The 19783-nt window shown below is 45.1% G+C and overlaps 1 protein-coding gene across 31 annotated transcripts in view; it reads left to right on the forward strand.

Annotated features, from left to right (window-relative positions):
* NPHP4 (nephrocystin 4) overlaps nt 1-19783 on the forward strand; it is a 135908-nt gene that overhangs the window by 50482 nt on the left and 65643 nt on the right. For all 31 annotated transcript variants that reach the window (XR_010118963.1, XR_010118965.1, XR_010118964.1 and 28 more), the window contains one exon: nt 13134-13316. Coding sequence is in view for 28 of the 31 variants with exons in the window: in XM_063631903.1 (XP_063487973.1) it covers nt 13134-13316 (183 nt within the window). In the remaining 3 variants the exon portion in view is untranslated. The remainder of the gene's footprint in view (nt 1-13133; nt 13317-19783) is intronic.

Consider the following 19783-nt stretch of genomic DNA (forward strand, 5'->3'; position numbering starts at 1 on the left):
TGTATTTTTATATGATGGTAGTGTGGTAAAGCTTGAATTTGCACAAGTGAGAGATGGTTTCTCATAGGGAACTTTATAAATACCTATAGAACACTAAGAGTAAGAATTTATAGGTTCAGTTGAAAGAAATAAAATATGTGGACATCATTTATATTAATGTAGATTCTTTGAAAAACCCAAATCCTGCTGTTCTTAAGATTTAGTTTTCTGTTTGAAAAAGTCATTAATGTAGTTCCGCCTTCTCCACAGGGCGTTTGTTCCAAGACCGCAGTGGGGGCCTGAAACCTCTGTAGTACTGACCCCTACACGGTACATACTAGGTTTTGTCCTGCATATACATACCTGTGACACAGTTTATAAATTAGGTACAGTAAGAGATTTAACAACAACAACAATAAAATAGAACAATTATAATATACAGTAATAAAAGTGAACATAGTCTCTCTTTCTCTACCTCTCAACTGCAATGGGTGGGTGGTGTCTACAGTGTGGATATGCGGGACAGAGGGATGATTCACGCCGTGGCGGGGACAATGCCAGATCTAATCACACTGCTCAGAGTGGCGCGCAATTTAGAACTTAGGGATTGTTTTCTTCTGGAGTTTTCTATTTAATATTTTCAGACCAAGGTTGACTGAGGGTCACTGAAACTGCAGATCGGGGCACTTCTGTATCATTTTAACAAGTAAATTAGAAACCAAAAAATGGCTGACAAGACATCTTCCATGGCGATCCGGCCTACCATCGCGACTGGGCAGCTCTCTCAGGAACAGCCTGTGAAGGAGCATGAGGTGCTGAGGACGGTCTTGGGGTGTGCCTCAGGCCGGAGAGCAGGGTGTCGGGGCATAGCTGCCATTTGCTGTTTCTAATCTCTTCTGGTAGCGGCGAGCTGACCTTGCCAGTGTCCACGCCTCCGGTCCCTATGATTCTGAGTCCTAATGAGGTGCAGAAATCCAGAGATGCCAAGCGTTCTGTGGACTGACGCAGTCACAGTCATTTAATGAAACTGTTCCAGTTCTGCTTTACTTGTGACCAGAAATTTCAGCTAAAATACAGCTGTTTGTGAATACCCTTGGGTGGGAGGGGTCTTCTGGGGTGGGTGTGGCTCATGGGGAGGGATGGGGCTGCCCAGGCTGGGGAGTGAGCGGAGGAGAAATGGCCTCAGGGTGCCCTGGCAGTGCCCGATGGCTGATGTTTGGTGCCCAGGGGCTGTAGGGGGAGGTGGGGAGGAGCAGGGGGGCTGGTGCCTCACTCTCAGTGTCTTCTAGAGAATATTAATTGTAATTTACTTGTGATTATGACATCTGCATGGTGAAACCAAGATGTCTTAGTGACACTTTATTCCTTTTTAACCCTCATCTGAAATTCCTGACAACAGGTGGTTTTGATGGTGGCCGCTTCATGTGCATCCGGGGTGCGGGTGCGGGTGAGGCTATGGAATCACTGATTTCTCTTCTCTTATCTTGTCTTCTCTTGTCTTCTCTTCTCTTCTCTTCTCTTCTCTTCTCTTCTCTTCTCTTCTCGAGACAGAGTCTCACTCTGTCGCCCCTCAGTGGCACGATCTCGGCTCATTGCAACCTCCGCCTCCTGGGTTGAAGTGACTCTCCTGCCTCAGTCTCCTGAGTAGCTGGGACTACAGGCATGGGCCACCACGCCCGGCTAATTTTTGCATTTTTAGTAGGGATGGGGTTTTCCCACATTGGCCAGGCAGGTCTCAAACTCCTGACCTCAAGTCATCTGCCCTCCTTGGCCTCCCAAAGTGCTCAGGTTCCAGACGTGAGCCACCGCACCCGGCCAGTCATTGGTACTTTCTGATGTGCTGGCCAGTTGTAACTGGGAATACTGGATTCCACTTTGCTGTCATCAAGTGCACTTTCCTGGGTGAAATCTGGAATGGAAATGTTGCAGTGTGTGAAATGACTTTCCACACGAAAATTGCTTGCTGTGCGGAACCGTTGGAAGTGGGTTAAGCATCCAGGGGGTGAAACTGGAATTGAGCAGGACATGAGAGGAGAAAGGCACAATGGCGGGGCTGTCTGTGACAGTGGCTATGGTAGAGGAGCCCAGCGCGCTCCTTGGAAGGCCCAGGGCGGGCCATGGCAGGGCCCTCCCACCTCAGCCACCTCGTCTGCAGCAGCGTCTCCCGGAGCAGCCTTCTTCATCTGGGTGGGGATTTTTTCAGTGTGATCATGCCTTCTGGCTGCAGCATCCTCCTCATCTTTGCTGAGGACCCTGCGTGGTGGAAGCTGTAAGCACAGCTGAGAACAGGCTGGCTGGTGCGATGAGCCCCGTGGAGCTTCCCCGGCTGCCAGCTTCCTGGACAGTCTGCTTCTTCTATATCCTCTCCCACAACCCGTTCTGAATTACTCTGAAACAAATTCCAGGTATCATTTTATTTCATCTGTAAACCTTTTGGCATGTATATTTCGTTTTTTTAAAAAACTTTTTTATTATGGGAAATTTCAAAGCTAACGGTGGAGAAGCATGTGGTGTGCTCCCTGCGCCCACCTCCAACCCCTGATTTATCGCTCACGTCTCATTTCTTTCTCCTGTCCCGTTCCACCCAGGCTGTTGGAGAGAGCATCCTAGACATTGCATCCTTTCATCTACAGATGGCTCGCCATGTCTTTCCAAAAGACAGGGCTCTGGAGTGTCACTGTGAACACCATCATCACACCTAACCTTGACTGCATTTCTCAGTATCATCAAACATCCAGTCAGCCTGCGTGTACATTTTTTAAGTATTTTACTTAATCAGAAATGGACAAACCCCAGCAATGTGCTTTTCCCTGGAAAGTGACTTGTGACAGCCGTCTTCCTGTATGAGCTGGGCGGCCTGTCTATTGTTCCCTGGCAGTGGCTTCCTCATGTTGCCTTTGACTGGAGGATCTGCTCTCCTTGTGGCCCTGCTGGCTTCATCACACATTCCTAATGCTGGGAGAACCAAAATGCACCAGGCTTTTGGCAGTTGCTTCACTTGGCCTCATGCGTCAGATCAGGAGGCAAAAGCTGTGGTGTCTAGGGGCCCTTTGTGGAAGGATTCATCTGTAAATGGTACGCACAGACAAGGAGGAGGCTACCTGGGCTGATGAGAACCTGGGACAAATACTGTGTTCAGGACACACCCAGGCACCAGAGTCTGCATGTATTCTTTTGGTCCTGAGTATTTTGTAGTCATTGGAAACAAACTAGGAACAAAAGTTTTGCGAAGACACACTCATGGATTTTAATCTGCTGTTATTTTTTTGCATTTTTTAGTTAACCAAAGCATCTAAAACCTTTTCCCTATAATTTATGTTTGGGTTAGCTGTGAAGAAGCTAAAGAAACTACCAAAGAAGTAGTCCCTCCTGTCCAGACCACTTTCTTCCCAGGATCCTGGGGACAGTGCAACCTCATTTGACTGCCACAGTACTGCCTCTTTTGAAATGCCTTATGCATGCAAGTGTGGGCTCCGGAAATGTTTGCTGACTGAATGAGTGATGGAGCAAACTCCCTGTAACATGAGCATGAAATGCAGCAGGGGCAAACCCGCAAAAATCACCAGATGCAGTGTCTTGGCTGCGTTTCATGTCTGAATAAGCAGGCATCCTCCTGGGCCTCTGGGGCTGAATACAGTCCTTTTCTGTGGGTCACATGACAAAATAACCCTCTCCCCAAATCTCTAAGGGGTGAAGATCTGACTGATTTATTGTTTATGTATTAACTCATATTCTTGGAACAAAATCAATGGCCCATGTTCCAGAGTCTGTTGAACTGATCCATGCGTGTCCCTGATGGCCTTTCCTCCAGTACCATGTCCAGTTCAGGATCATGTCTTGTGTCTGGTTTCTGTCTCTCTTTGGCTTCCTTAATTCTGGAACAGTTCCTCAGCTTTTTTTTTTTTTTTCTGTCATTTATGATTTTGTTTTTAATATTTTAGTCTCCCTTCTTTTTTTTTTTTTTTTGAGATGGAGTCTCGCTCTGTTGCCCAGGCTGGAGTGTAGTGGCACGACCTCGGCTCACTGCAACCTCCGCCTCCTGAGTTCAAGTGATTCTCCTGCCTCAGCCCCCTGAGTAGCTGGGACTACAGGCACCTGCCACCATGCCCGGCTATTTTTTTGTATTTTTAGTAGAGACGGGGTTTTACCACGTTAGCCAGGATGGTCTTGATATCCTGACCTTGTGATCCACCCGCCTCAGCCTTCCAAAGTTCTGGGATTACAGGCATGAGCCGCTGTGCATGGCCTAGTCTCCCTTCTTTAAAAAAATTTTAACGCGAACGTTCCTTGGGTTCATCTGATGCTTCCTCATAGTTGGAGTCAGGTTGTGCCTTCCCGGCAGTGGTCTATTTGAGCAAGGGGCTGTCCTTGGGTCTCACATCCAGACGTGCACGTGGTCATCCTGGGCGGGGTTGGTTGTGGTGATCATTGGTGATATCTCTATTGTAGAGTTACCTTTCTTCCTCCGTGCAGCTAATAAGTGATCTGTGGGGAGACTCTGAGACCACGTGGGTATCTGCCCCTCATCCAATTGTCCCCCTTGGGTTGGCGTCGTTTATGCTTCCTGCAGGACGAGGAGCCCCAGCCCAGCTTTCCCATAGGCCTGCAGCTGGCACGGCACCTCCCGTCCACAGGGCCCCTCCTCCTCACTGGTGGGTAGATGGTTGACTCATCCATCAAGCGCATATGGGTGTGGACTCAGGGATCCCTGTTTTCAAAGTCACTGCTTCAGATTATTTTGGTACAAATTGTCCCAGATTTGGCCGGATGGAGTCTTTGAGGCTGGCCCCTGTGTCCTATGGCATCTTCCGTCCTGTTTTGTGTTTGAGTACTTTCTGGCATCACAAGATGCTTCAGGCTCATCCTCATCTCTACTTATTTTGCCCATTTTTCTATAGAGTTTTTGCATTTTTCATCAAATGTTAAAAGTTTTTTGTATATTAAGGATATTTGCTCTTATCTGTGATAACTAGTGCAGATATTTTCTCCTCATTTTGTCATTTGTCTTTTTATTTTTTTCTGGCTGTGTAAACATTAAAACATCTTTTAATGTAGTCAGATATATAAGTTTTTTCTTTTATTGTATCTGGATTTTGAGTCAGGGAAAAAGCCTTTCTTTGTTCCCCAGTCATAGAGGAATTCACCCATATTTTCTCCTCGTGCGATGTTTCTCCTGCCCTTTTTTTTTTTTTTTTTTTTTTTTGTCTAGATCTCGTTTGTGGTGTGAGGGATAGATCTGATTTTATCTTTTCGCAGTGGCCATCTGGTCCCACTACCACTTACTCAGAAGTCCCCCTTTGCCATAGTGACTTAATGTGCTGTCTTTATCACATACGCTGTCTTTATCACATACGCTGTCTTTATGGATAGTGCATCTGTTTTTGGACTTTTACTCTATTTCATGGGCTGCCCTGTCTGTTAATGTACCATGGCCATACTGTTTTAATTTTGGAGGCTCTGTTGTGTGTTTTAGCATTTGGTAAGGCAAGTTCAGCCTTACGGTTCTTCTTTTCCTTGCTTTTCTAGCTTTTCTTGCGTGTTTATTTTCTGGATGAACTTTTGTATCAGGAGGTTTAGCTTCAAAAAATGCTGATTGGCATTTTAAAAATTGGGATTGCAGTAAATTTATGATTGAATTTAGAGAGAATTTTACATCTCAAGGATGTTTAGTTGCCCTAACCAAGAGCAGGATGACTTTTCATTTGTTCAAGTCTATTTTTGTGTCTTTCAGGAATGATTTAAAAAATGGTTTTAAAATGTAGATTTTTAACAATTCTTATTAAATTTTTTTCATGAGTATTTAATTTTTTGTGCTGCTGTTGTAAATGGGATGTTTTCTTTCATTGTCTGAATTAGCACTGTTTTGTTTTTGTAGACAGTCATTATTATTTAAGCAATTTTACTAGCATTTTATATAGCTCTTATTATATGCCGCATGCTGTCTTTAAAATTAAGCTTTGTATTTTGAGGTAATTATAGATTCATATTGCAGTTATGAAGAGTAAAGCCGGGAGATTTGTGTCCCCTTTCCTTGGTTGCTCCTGTCTGAGTCTGTTTTCTGCTGCTGTAACTGAATACCACAGACTGGGTCATTTATAGTGAACAGAATTTATTGGCTCATGCATGGTTCTGGAGGATGGGAAGTCCAAGATCAAGGTGCCAGCATCTTGTGAGGGCCTTCTTGTTGTGTCACTCCCTAGCAAAAGGGCAAAGAGAGGGTGAGAGAGAGAAAGGGGGGTGAACTCATCCTTGTATAAGAGGCCCATTCCCGAGATAATGGCATTCATCCATTCACTCCACCCTCATGGCCTCACCACCTCTCATGAAGCCCCACCTCCCAACCCTGGTTTGTTGGGGATTAAATTTCCAACACATGCCTTTTGGGGGGCATGTTAAAATTATAGCACCCCAAATGTTACACTATCTTTTGATGAGCGGTAGTTCTGATTTTAAGTCTAGCTGGCCAACTTTTTCTTGCATGTGGGATGCTTTCTGCCTGTTCCAGGGCAGGCAGCTCTTCTCCATCCCTCTGCTGGCCCCACCTCATCCTGTTGTCCTCTTCCGTCCTTCTGTGCCCTGGGGTCCTGGTGGGGGTGTGACTGTGGACAGCGTTGGGCTAACTTCTTTCCCTGCTGGCGGCCAGTGATGAAAGCACGCTTCCTGCTCCCAAGTTCCCTAAATCCGAGCTCATAGACACACGGTCTCACAGCAGGCCTGGGGCCAGCCTCACGTGAGCCCCTTCCCTGGTATAGTCACTGGCATGGGGGAATGGGGTTTCCTGTTGCCCTACTGTGTGGTTGAGGTGGGGGTTGCTTCCTGGAGCCAGGCCTTGTGGAAGGGCAGTGCCCACTGCAATGGATGCTGGGTCCTGAATCTGAGCCCAGTGTTCATTGGCTTTGTGAGACCCAGTGAAGGCAGGGAGGGAAGTGGAGCTGGGGTGAGAAGTAGAGGCCCTGCAGGGCCCACTTGCCAGCCACCGGGCCTCAGACTAGGCTCAGATGGCGGAGAGCTGCACACCTGCCCAACCCAGGCCCTGCAGTGCCCACGTGCCAGCCACTGGGCCCCAGACTTGCTCCAGAGGGCGAGGAGCTTCACACCTGCCCAACCCAGGCCGTGGTTCCAAATGTGTGACAGTTTTGCTGTTGCTTCTTTTAGTCATTGTCAAGTTGATGCTTGTTTTGCAGAGGACCAAGGCTTTATGAACCCATTACCCTGTGTGAAGAGTTCCACCAGGTTATGGAAATTTCTTTATAACCATACCACAGTTTGTTATTCATGTATATTTTAAAAAATAATTACTGCACTCAGTAGAATAAAATGAAAATGTTGCCTGTTAGCTCTTTTCCAGTTTGCCCCCGAGAATACTGGGGGCACTTGTGGCTGCAATGTTTATCCTGCGGCAGCTTTGCCATGAAGTATCTCACTTTTATTATTATTTTCGCATTGCTCCAGTATATTGACTTTGGAAACAAAAGACATCATTCTATTTATAGCATTATGTTTTTAGTAGTGGTATTTCCATATACAAGATACAGTAATTTTCCATCAATGAAAATGTCAAATCCTAGAAAATGTAGCATTCCTATGCGTGGTTTTAACATCGTTCTCTAACAGTTGTTGGCCGAAGATTTGTTTGATGAATCCGATTTTTCCAAAATAGACGATTCTGATGATTCAGACGATTCTGTTGTTAGTTCTGTTTAGAAATAATTCCAAGAACAGTTTTTATATTTTATTTTCACACTGAAAATCAGTCAGATTTGCTTCAGCCTCAAAGAGCACATTTATGTAAAATTAAATGAGTGCCGGCAGCCAGCTGCGCTTTGTTTTTCTAAATGGGAAAGGGTTAAATTTCACTCTGCTTTTAAATGACAGCGGATGGCCTGTGTCAGAGAGTTGGAGGAGATGACTTTAACTGCCTGTGGTTAGGGTTCCTTTCCTCCAGGAGTGCGTGGGAGCCACTGCTGGGTTTGCGGTCCGTCTCGTTTGGACTCAGTTCTGCATGTGCTGGATCCGATTTGAGGACTGAGTAACTTCTGGTTGATGGCATCTGGCTTGTGAACCTCTGCTGTTGCTGGCAGTGGCTGTGCCGCTGTTGTGACCTCTGGGCTCCTGGTTCTTCCTGCTGCTCAGCCAGGAGGTAGAAGCGCCAACGCCAGCCTGGCTGCCTGCCACCCCCAGCTCTTCACCTGGTGGGGCTCAGTCTCTCAGGCCTTGTGAAGTTTGCCTCAAGGGCCAAGAGCCCCGTGTCCTTCAGGGAGAATGCCGGCCAGCGAGCGAGCCATGGGGAAGGACTTGCCCTCAGCCTGGGGCCTGAGCTGCGAGTTCCGGAGCCGCCCACTTCCTGTGTGCCCCGCCCATCATGCTGCTGGGGGACACCTGGGGGACACCTGGCTCCACCTCCAAGGATGCTCCTGGGTCTGTGCCACCCGCCGTGTGCGGCTGGTTGCTCTGTTTCCTGTGCCTATGTGGTGGTCATTTCACAGGGTAGGAGCTGGTGCACAGGGTAGATGGTGCCTGTGAGGGCTCAGCTCTGTCCCCGCTGTGGCTCTCACACCACGTGAGTGTGACTGTGCGTGTTCCCAGCCCAGGGCCTGAGCTGCTTTCTTCACACTTATCTTAGGCCTCCCTGTCTCCTTCGTCTGCGTAATTATAGACCTACATTTCTCTCTCTTTTTTCTTTCTGTCCTCTGTGATTTGTGTGATACTAGGAACATTCAGAGATGTTTCGACACAGTAGTTTGTCTTTTTAAAATTTGTCCTCAGCCAAGTGCCACATGTCACCTCCATCAAGGTGGCGGTTCCCCTGGGCCCAGCTCTCTATCTGGATAAGGCCTTGAGGCAGTGGAGTGTGAGTGTGCTGCTTGGCGGGGACCCCACCCTGTCATTACCCAGAGAGCGGCCGCCATCCCCTTCACTGTGCATTCCCAGTCCCTGGGGCTGGAGGTCCCAGCAGAACTGGGCCCAGGGTCAGAGGCCGGGTGCCCAGGCAGGAGTGGAAAGGTCTCACTGAAAATCTAAAGAAAATGAAGCTCGTGAAGTAATGTGACGTTTTCACCTTTGTCTAAGTAAGTTCAGGTTGATCTGAGGACAGAAGCCATCAAGGGCCTGTATGACTTTCCAGTGGCTTCTGTAACAAAGTGTCACACCCTCCACAGCTCAAAGCAGTGGAAATGTGCACTGTCACAGCTCTGAGGCCACAGGTCCACAATCTGCTCTGCTGGTGAGCCCCAGGTATGGTAGGGCTGAGCTCCTCCCCAGGAAACCCCAGGTGTGACAGGGCCGAGATCCTCCTCAGACGAAGCCCAGGTGTGATGGGCCACGCTCCTTCCGAGGAAACCCCAGGTGTGGCAGGACTGAGTTCCTCGGGAGGTTCTCAGTCCTGGGGGATGGGGGCCTCCCTGCCTCTTGTGGGTTTTGGGGGCTCCTAGCTGTCCTTGGCTTGTGGCCACATCACTCCGTTCTCTGTCCCCTCGTCACGTGGCCTCTTCTCTGTGTCTCCCTCTGTGGTCTCTCTCTCTCCTGCTCCTACAGGGATGCTTGCTATTGGAGTTAGGGCCAGTCTAGATAATGAAGGATAATCTCATCCCACAACACTAACTAATCACATCCGCAAATACCCTTGTTTCCAATAAAGCCACAGCCACAGGTTCCGGGGATTAGGCTGAGAGCATCTTTTTGGAGGACACATTGAGCCCACCACAGGGACTGTGGTTTGTAGCATTTCCAAAGGCCAAGGGCCTGTTTTCTGTGAGCAGCTTTGCGTGGTAAATGCAAGCGTGGCACTTCTGTTCCACAACAAAACCTGACTCATAATCCAAGTGTATTCCTCATTTGTCTTTTGTGTATTGTGTATTTTGTCTTTTGTGTATTTGTACTTGTGTATTTTGTGGTGTTACACTTAAAAAGTCTAAATGGGAGCAATTTGGTGTATTTGGGGCCTTTTTTTTTTCTTTTCAGTTTGTGTGAATTCAAACCCAAGTTGGGCAGGAAAAGAAATGATGAAGTAGTGGATGTCATCTCAAGCACTAGAGTCAAATGGCAGTAGGAGTGTGTTAGACTCACTAGGACTGTGCTTGTGCTTGGCCTTCTCTGTAGAGCCAGGCCGTTTTCGGGCAGTTCCTGTCTGCCGGTCCCTCTGTGGGCTGGCAGTGAGCAAGTGTGGGCAAATACATAGCGACTGGCTTCCCACCAGGCCCCCATTAGCCTGTTGAGGTCTCAGAAAGAGTGATCAATAATTCACTACACAGATTTTTTGTTGTTGTTATTAAAGCTGTTAAACAGAAAAGTGAGGAAAAGTGGATGTTTATGTAACTGACAGATACTTTGCACAGAGGAGATCGTCTACTGATGGAGAACCAAAAAGAACTATGAAATTGGAAAATCAGATATTGGAATCCCCTAAGTGGAAAATTAGAAGTTGCACAGATAGCATGAAAACGTGGATACATATTTTACTTTATTTTGTTTTTGATCCTGTAATAATAAACTTCTGTATTTTATGATGATAACTATTTACAAAAGTAGTCTAGACATTGTTGAATCCTTATAGTGACAAGTTTTCCTAATACATTTATAGTAATTTGATTTTTTTGTTGTTGTCGAGATGGAGTCTCACTCTGTCACCCAGGCTGGAGTGCAGTGGTATGTTCTCGGCTCCCTGCAACCTCCACCATCTAGGTTCAAGCGATTCTCCTGCCTCAGCCTCCCGAGTAGCTGGGATTACAGGTGCCTGCCACTATGCCCAGCTGAGTTTTGTATTTTTAGTAGAGATGGGGTTTCACCATGTCAGCCAGGGTGGTCTTGAACTCCTGACCTCAGGTGATCCACCTACCTTGGCCTCCCAAAGTGCTGGGATTACAGGCGTGAGCCGCCATGCCTGGCTGTAATTTGATTTTCAAAAAGCAGTGGAGTTATAACCACCATGTCGTTGGTATGCTATAGTTGCTCAGCACTGTTTTATAATCTGTCGTCAGCTAACTGGATGGGGAACAGTAAGACATTGTTTTTGTATTTGGCAAATGTTGAAAGTGTGGCTTAGAGTCATATGCTTCCATTTCTTACTTTTCTGATTCTTTCTATGTCCTTCCATGGTGTGGGTGTTTTCTCATTGAATTGCCAGGGACCACCCAAATCCCCGCTCACCCTGTGACAGGGGCGTGAATGTGGCAGTATCCTGGCCCATAATCTGGAATTTAGCTGCAGCAAAGGGCTCTGCAGAAGTGCATAGTTTGAGGTCAGATTGTGATGGGAAAAGAGATGTGAAACGATGCTGATTCTAAATTTTTAGGATATAACAGGATGGGATATCATCTGGTAGGAACAGTCTGGAAGAGGCTGACTTGGAAGAAACAAGAACTGTTTTCTTTTCTGTATTCAAACCTGCTTGTGTATGAAGTTGGCTGTGGTTTAGCCCAGTATAGACCATGGGGCCATCTGTGTCTGGATTTCAGAGGCCTTGTGTGCATGCATATGTGCGGGGATCTGAGTGGGACGTGAGTGCAGTCTGGGCAGTGACACTGGTGTGGCTGTTCCCCACTGGCATGTCCAGCCAAATAAGCAAAGTCCCTTATGACCCCGGCCACCACCGCTGGAGTCTTGCATCCTCCTTGGCTCCCGGGGCAGCGCAAATTCGTGGATCCCCTGGGCGTCTCTGTTCCTGGTGGATGCTGTGCTCCACGCATCCTAGGCAGGGCATGGGCGTCCATTCGTCACCAAGAGTGGGATGTGTCCTCCTTCCGGGCCATCTCCTCGCTGTGACCATGGCTGCGTTTGCGACGCTGCCTGGGTTCATGCCCTCAGGCAGCAGTGTTAAGAGGGATGCTCTTGGCTGCCTTAGCCAAGCCCGGGACTGGGAGCAGTGGGGAACCATCCCATTTTACTTCCATCACCCCCGAAGGGTGCAGCTGTCTCTGTTAGCCAGGGCCGGGGGGAAGCTGTAGGAAGTGGAGCACCGTAGGAAGTGGAGCACTGTAGGATGTGGAGCACTGTGCTCATGGTCCACTCACTGCCTCCTGCTTGGGGGTTGTTTCTCCTGCTCATGGGACACAGAGGCTGGAAGTCCCAGGTGGAAGTGGACGGCTTCCCCTCCTTTCTCTGGGCTGTTCCAGTGGCTCTGGTCTAGGCAGTGCTCTGCAGCACTCACTGGTCAGTGCAGCTGTGATCTTAGGAGTGGAAAGAGCTCTAACTGGGGCTCCTGGTCGGACCCGCTGTTGCCTGTACCCCATGGGCCTCTGGCTGATCGGCCTTCCTGGTGACTTAAGTGTGCTCCACCCGCCAGGGGAGCCTGCAGGATCTGCAGGCAGGGCCTTGGTTCAGAACTGATCACCTCTGGAGTCCGCTTCAACAAGGTGGCTCTGCTGGACTTTGGGGTCCGAAAAAAGACCGGGGTTCAGCTTTAGTCCTACTTCTTTTTAAGTAAATGGATGAAAGTTGGTAATTTTAAAACGCTTTACTCAGTCAAACCCTGAAACCATGTTTGAAAATGACTTTAATGTGGTTGTAACCTAAGGGTTTTCATAGTGTCCTTATTCCTTCCATTTGGCCAGCCATAGAGAAGGAGAAAGAAGGAACAATGCGTGGAATTTGACCCGATCGATTTCCCAATTTCACGAAAGCTACAGATACGAAATGTTCTATTGTAAGCTGGAGCTTTGTGGAGAAAATGTGTGCTAATAACGCTGAATTGAATATACATATGCACTCTTTGTTATTTTACCAAATTTCTGATTAGGAATTCAAAGTGCTATTCCTAGTATTTTCCTGATGGATTTGAGTTGGTGTTGGCAAGGTGCAGGGTGTTTACAAACCTATGGAAAGATCCTTATGGGAACAGGGGCTCATAAAACAGTGCTGGTCTCTAAGGGGGAAGCCATCACTACCTTGGGCCAGAAAAGGAGACTCATGGGTGGGCAGGGGTCCTGGTTGGGTCGGTGGGGTCATGTAACTTAAGACTCTCTGTGCCCTACAGTCTGTGCTGTGGATGCAATGTCCTCCTCCTGCCCTAGTTCCCTTTATAAAATGCAACTGATGATCCCTGCCGCTTGCTACACTGAGCTCTCGTTGAATTTTACATGTGAAAGCACTGTTGATTTCCCCTCTCCAGGTGACTTCTGTGATAACTCATACACTGATATGCTTTGTTTTAATTCTAGGCAGCTTCGGTCACCTCGCTGTCCAACCTGGCATGCATGCACATGGTCCGCTGGGCTGTTTGGAACCCCTTGCTGGAAGCCGATTCTGGAAGGGTGACCCTGCCTCTGCAGGGCGGGGTCCAGCCCAACCCCTTGCACTGTCTGGTCTACAAGGTACCCTCAGCCAGCATGAGCTCTGAAGAGGTAAATTATTAGGCATTTCTTATGCATCTCTGGTGAACTTCTAGTAAGTTCATTCATTTTCAAAAGCAAAAGTTCGCAAATATGTTTGCAGAATTTTTTTTCATGTGATGGGTATGCCTTTAAAAAGATTAGTATGATGTTTTTGTGTAAACCTGATAAGACCAGTTTTAGCATGGGTTTTATCCCTGTTCACATACTGATTTCCTGGGATGACTTGGTGAACCTCCAGCTGATGTGTACACACTTTGCAGCGAGATTCACCTCTGTGGCGTGCACGTTTGGAGCATTGGAGCTTGGGCCTCATGTGGCCTTTGCCAGTAGGTTTTTTGGGGGATGAGTGCTGAGGTGGGAGCCAGTTCTGGTTTCTAGCCCTGGCTTATCTTTGTGACTTACACTAATGCTTGTTGGACCTCGGGTGTGTACAAAGGGGTAGGACCACAGCAGAAATTCTCAGGTTTTTTTTTTTTTTTTAATTCTGAAATGAAATGTTCTCTGCAGCCCAATTAAGAAAGCAAAAAAAAGTAGAGTGGAGTGAGTTGAAGTGTATATGAGGGTCTCATCCCCAGCCTCCTTGGTCCCATTGGTGGTGTTGAAGGATGGTTAGTGGTGACCCAGGGCACCACAGACACAGTGTGAAACCCTGCTGTGGTAGATGGCTGGAGTCCACTGGGCTCTGTGAGGTGTGGCAGAGTTTCTGCTTGGGTGCAGTGTTTGGTCTTCTCTCATGTTCCTAAAACACATCCTTTTCAGCAGTGCAAGCAGGAGCTTTTTAGTACTCAGGTGCCTCATTTTTCTAAGGTAAAAGGACTGTGCATGTTATTTCAGTTTGTCACCTCTGTGCTGACTCCAGTGACAGATAATGTGTTCAGTGTTGTTATTGATGATTGGGATAATGCTTGGGGGACCTGAATAAGAGAACAGCTGATTGTGCAGCTTTTCTTCCTATAAGGAATGTCTCTCCTGATGGGACCATATTTTGCTGCACTCTCATATGGTCTAGTTTGAGCCCTTATTATAAAATTGCTGTTAGAAATCCTGAAGCCATTACCATCTTCCCCTGCCCGCCACTCCTGCGTCCTCCCCTCTCTCCTTGTCTCCTCTCTTCTTTCTCCTCTTACCTCCCCTCTCCTCCCCTTTGGATAGGTATATAAATAAATATTTCTTCGGTTTACTTTTAGGTCTATCATGCCACCATATTGCCCTTAATTTTTAAGTGCATAAACTATATTGGGGCATAAATGTTTTGAAGGTTTACTATCTTAAGGACACAAATATATCAAGTTCTGCCATTTTCCACAAGGAGTACCACTTCCAAATCAGGAGTTTTTGACCTCAGCTCTGTTGACATTTGGGCCAGATAATTCTTGGTGTGAGGCCATCCTGTGCACTAGGGGATACTGAGCAGCATTCCCGGCCTCTGTTCACTGGGTGCCAGCAGGATGCCCCTAGTTATGAGAGCCCTGAATGTCCACAGACAGTGCCAGATGTTTCCTGGGGGGTAAAATTGCCCCCAGTTGAGGGCCACTACTCTAAAGTGATTTAATTAACCAAAGCAGTGAACTAACCCTGGTCACAAACTTGACTCACTTTCCTGCACTGTGAAGTCACTCCTCTGCTTCTGCCTGTATTTCCTGCATAGTGGTGCCAGCCCCTCTCAAGTCAGGTCAGTTGGAAAAAACCTAGGTGTGCCTGTCTCTGCCACTGCACCAGCCTCTTCTTCATCTCATTCAGTCATTCATCACTCAGTGAACTTTTATTGAGCACCTACATATACTCTAAGAAGAAACATCCCTGATCCCATGACAGTTGAGTAGGAGTGGCAGATGTTAATCAAAGAAAAATAGATACAGAATTCAAAGCCTATAACTTTGGGGTAGCTAGATTTTAGAGTTCATGTTGTTAGATTATTTCACTGTTATTTACTATGCAATGAAGTCATGTGTCATCATGATTGTTTACTTTCTTAAACAACTCCTGCCCTTTTCCCTTGAGCAAATAATTGTCTCCCTCTTTTTTTTTTTTTTTTAATTGATATCTCCAAAGGCAGCCACTTTCAACTCTTAGCTGTGAATTATGGTCTTTACCTTTGTTTTCTAAATAATAGGCTTCTGCTGCTATTTCTTAATTTACTGTTTTAGACATTATATACTGAATTCTCATAATGACAGATGAAAATTTTAGGTCTTTTATACATTCCTGCCCATCTTTAAAGCACTCTGGCAGCAGAGCTGGCTGGAGGATTGAAAATGGGGCTCTACTGGAAAACACCAGAGAGATCACTGAGGGAGGAGCTGGGGAAGCGGCCCTGTAAGGTTGTTTACAAAACCCTGGGTTCACCCCGAAGCTGCATATGTGTGGGTCTGCCCCTGAATGGCATACCAAAGACTTTGAGACTGTGGGGTTGACTACTTCCCAGGCCCAGAGCTGCCTGCTGGATGGAGCCACATGCAGGAGAGATCCGAAGAACACTGCACAGGTTTTGAAAATGAAACTGACATTGAAACCACATCCCACAAGATGCTGGTCAGAAACTGTATCCTGAACTCAACTGGGTCAATTCCTACCTAAATAAAAATACCAGCATTCTTCACAGGATTTAAATGAGACTCTATAATCTAACGTTCAAAGTGTCTATGATATGCTCTAAAATTAATTGTCATACAAAGAACCTGGAAAATACAGCTTGTAGAGAAAAGACATTTAACAGACACCAACATTGAGATGGCACAAATGTTAGAATTATCAGATGGAAAATTTAAAGCAACCATAATAAAGATGCTGTAGTAAATAAGAGCAAACACTCTGGAAATAAATGGAGAGGTAGGCTGTCTCAGTAAAGAGATGGAAGATATAAAGAATGATCAAATGAAAATTTTAGAACTGAAAAACAAAATAACCAAAATAAAAAACTACTAGATGGCCTAACAGCAGAATGGAGATGACAAAAGAGTTAGTGAACTTGAAGATAAACCAATAAAAATTTATTCACCCTTAGCAACAGAGAAGAGGATGATTGGAAGACAAGGGGCAAAGCCTCAGCATTGACCTGTAGGTCCCTACCAAAAAGGCTAGCACCCAGTCCTGGTAGAGGAGACTATGGTGTAGAAAAAAGTACTTGAAAAAATATTGGCTGAAAACTTCCCCAATTTGGCAAAAGACATAAATCTGCAGATCCAAGTTCAGTGAACCCCAGGGATAAATGTGAGGAAATCTACACCCAGATAAATCATACGCAAACTGCTGAAAACTAAAGACGGAGAAGATTCTTAAAAACAGCTATAGAAAAATGACGCATTACTTACAGAGAAATAATAATTTGAGTGACTGTGGATTCCTTATCAGAAACCATGCCGACCAGAAGAAAAGTGGGACATTTTAAAAGTGCTAACAGAAAGACCTTGGAACTCAGAATTCTATGTCCAGTTAAAAAAAAAATAAAAAAAAAACAGAACAAAGATGTGAAATGAGGACATTCTTAGATGAACTGAAAGCAAGAGCATTCATTGGTAGCAGATAATTTGCTTAAAGAATTGCTAAAAGAATTTCTTCAGACAGAGGGGAAATGATACCAGATAGAAATTTGGGACATCAAGAATGAAGAAAGAACAACAGAAATGGTAAATATAATATTCTTCTCTTCTTCCTTAAAATATGTTGGATGGTTGAAGCAGAAATTATAACAGTGTGGCTGGGTGCAGTGGCTCACGCTTGTAATCCTAGCACTTTGGGAGGCTGAGGTGGGCAAATCACCTGAGGTCAGGAGTTCTAGACCAGCCTGGCCAACATGGTGAAACCCCGTTATTACTAAAAATACTAAAATTAGCCAGGTGTGGTGGTGCATGCCGGTAATCCCAGCTACTCAGGAGGCTGAGGCAGGAGAATCACTTGAACCCGGGAGGTGGAGGTTGCAGTGAGCTGAGATTGCATCATTGCACTCCAGCCTGGGCAATAGAGCAAGACTCTGTCTCAAAAACAAAACTAAACTAAACTAAACTAAACACAGCGTTTGGTGAGATTTTAAAGGTATATAGATGTAATATTTAGAATATTACCTAAACTTAGTTGATAAGGCAGTGGCAAGGTTTGAGAAGATTGACTATGATTTTGAAAGTTCTGCCTATGGTAAAATGCTGTCAAATAGCATTGCATGGTACTCTTTTATGACATAAAAAGTCAATTGATGGAGCAAACTTGCATTGTTGTCTTGTTTTATGAAAGTGCTGCAGCCATCCCAACCTTCAGCAACCACTACTCTGATTAGGCAGCAGCCATCAATATCAAGGCATAACCCTCCACCAGCAAAAAGATTACAATGTTCTGGAAGGCTTAGATGATCTTTAGCATTTTTTTTTTTTTTTTTTTTGAGACTTACTCTGTTGCCCTGGTCTTCCTCTGTTGGGTCTTACTCTGTTGCCCTGGCTGGAGTGCAGTGGCACGATCATAGTTCACTGCAGCCTTGAACTCCTAGGCTCAAGCAATCCTCACACCTCAGCGTCCTGAGTAGGTAGGACTATAGGCATGTGCCACCATGCCTGGGTAATTTTTTAATTTTTGTAGAGTTGAGGTCTTGCTATGTTTCCTGGGATCATCTTGAGCTCCCGAGTTCAAGGGATCCTCCCACCTTGGCCTCCCAGAGTGTTGGGATTATAGGCATGAGTCACCATACCTATAATGGCCCAATGGTTAGCATTTTTTTAGCAAGAAAGTTTTTTTTTTTTTTTTGAGATGAAGTCCTGCTCTGTAACCCAGGCTGGAGTACAGTGGTGCAGTCGCAGCTCACTGCAACCTCTGTCTCCCAGGTTCAAGTGATTCTTCTGGCTCAGCCTCCCAAGTAGCTGGGATTACAGGTGCCCACCACCACGCCTGGCTAATTTTTAATTTTTAGTACAGATGGGGTTTCCTCATGTTGGCCAGGCTAGTCTTGAACTCCTGACCTTAGGTGATCTGCATGCCTCTCAAAGTGCTGGGATTGCAGATGAGAGTCACTGCACCTGGTGAGCAATAAAGTATTTTTAAATTAAGGTAGGTACAGTACTTTTTTTTTTTTAGACATATGCTATTACACACCTATTGACTACAGTATAGTATAAATATAACTTTTAAATGCACTAGGAAACCAAAAAATTCAAGTGACTTGCTTTATTGTAGTGGTTTGGAACTGAACCTGCAGTATCTTTGAGGTATGCCTGTAATTACATTACGTGTAAATAGAGTAAACACACCAGTTTAAAAGATAGTGTCAGGCTTAATGAAAGACAAAGCCCAACTATATACTGTTTATAACAAACACACTTTAAATAAATATAATGTAAATTAAAAGTATGGAAAATATTCTGTTCAAACACTAATTAAAAGAAAACTGGAGTGGCTATATTACTATCAGACACTATCAGACAAACTAGACTTCAGAATACAGGAAATTTCCAGGAATTAAGAGATAGTACACATGATAAAAGGGTCAGTGGCCAAGACATAACAATCCTAAAATTGCTTGCATCTAACATAGAGCTTCAAATTACATGAAGCAAAAACTGATTGAACTGAAAGGAGAAATGGACAAATCCACAATTAGAGTTGGAGACTTCAACATCCTCTCTAAGTAAACAAAGAACAACTAGCTGTTCCATCAGCAGTGATACAGAAGGACTGAACATCACCATCGGCCACCTGGATTGGAATGATATTTATAGAGCACTCTCCCCAACAACAGCAGGATACACGTTGTTTACAAGTGCACATGGAACATTCATCAAGATTGACAATATCCTTAGTCATAAAACAAACTTCAGTTTTAACAGAGTTGAGATTATACAAGGTGTATTCTCAGATTATAATGGAATTGAACTAGAAATCAATAACAAAGATAATAAGAATTTTCAACCACTTGGAAATTAGACAATATGTAAAATCCATAAATTAAAGAGCCTCAAGGGAAAATAGAAGATATTGAAACTTAACAAATATGGAAATACAACATATCAAAGTTTGTAGGATGCAGCTCAAATATGCTTAGCATTAGGTGCTTATATTAGAACAGAAAAAAGATCCTAATTCAGCGATCTAATCTTTGTCTTTAGAAACTAGAAAAAGAAGAGTAAAATAAACCCAAAGCAATTCAGAAGTCAAGAGCAGCAGAAACCAATGAAATTGAAAACAAAAATAATAGATTAAAACTTTAAAAATAGCAAAAACCTAGTGAAACAAAACCTGTTTGAAAATATCAGTAAAACTGATGAACTTCTAGCAAGACTGAAAAAGAAAGAAGGGAGGACACAAATGACTAATATTAGGAATGAAAGAAGGAATATCAGTACTGACCTCACAGGTATTAAAAGGATAATAAGGGAACACTACGAACAATTCTCTGCACATAAATTTGACAATTTAGGTGAAATGGATGAATGAATATTAAACTCTACACTGCCAAAACTCAGCCAAGATGAAGTAGATGACCTGAGTAGTCCTAT

The sequence above is a fragment of the Symphalangus syndactylus genome, chromosome 22 (assembly GCF_028878055.3).
Source record: "Symphalangus syndactylus isolate Jambi chromosome 22, NHGRI_mSymSyn1-v2.1_pri, whole genome shotgun sequence".
NCBI lineage: Eukaryota > Metazoa > Chordata > Mammalia > Primates > Hylobatidae > Symphalangus > Symphalangus syndactylus.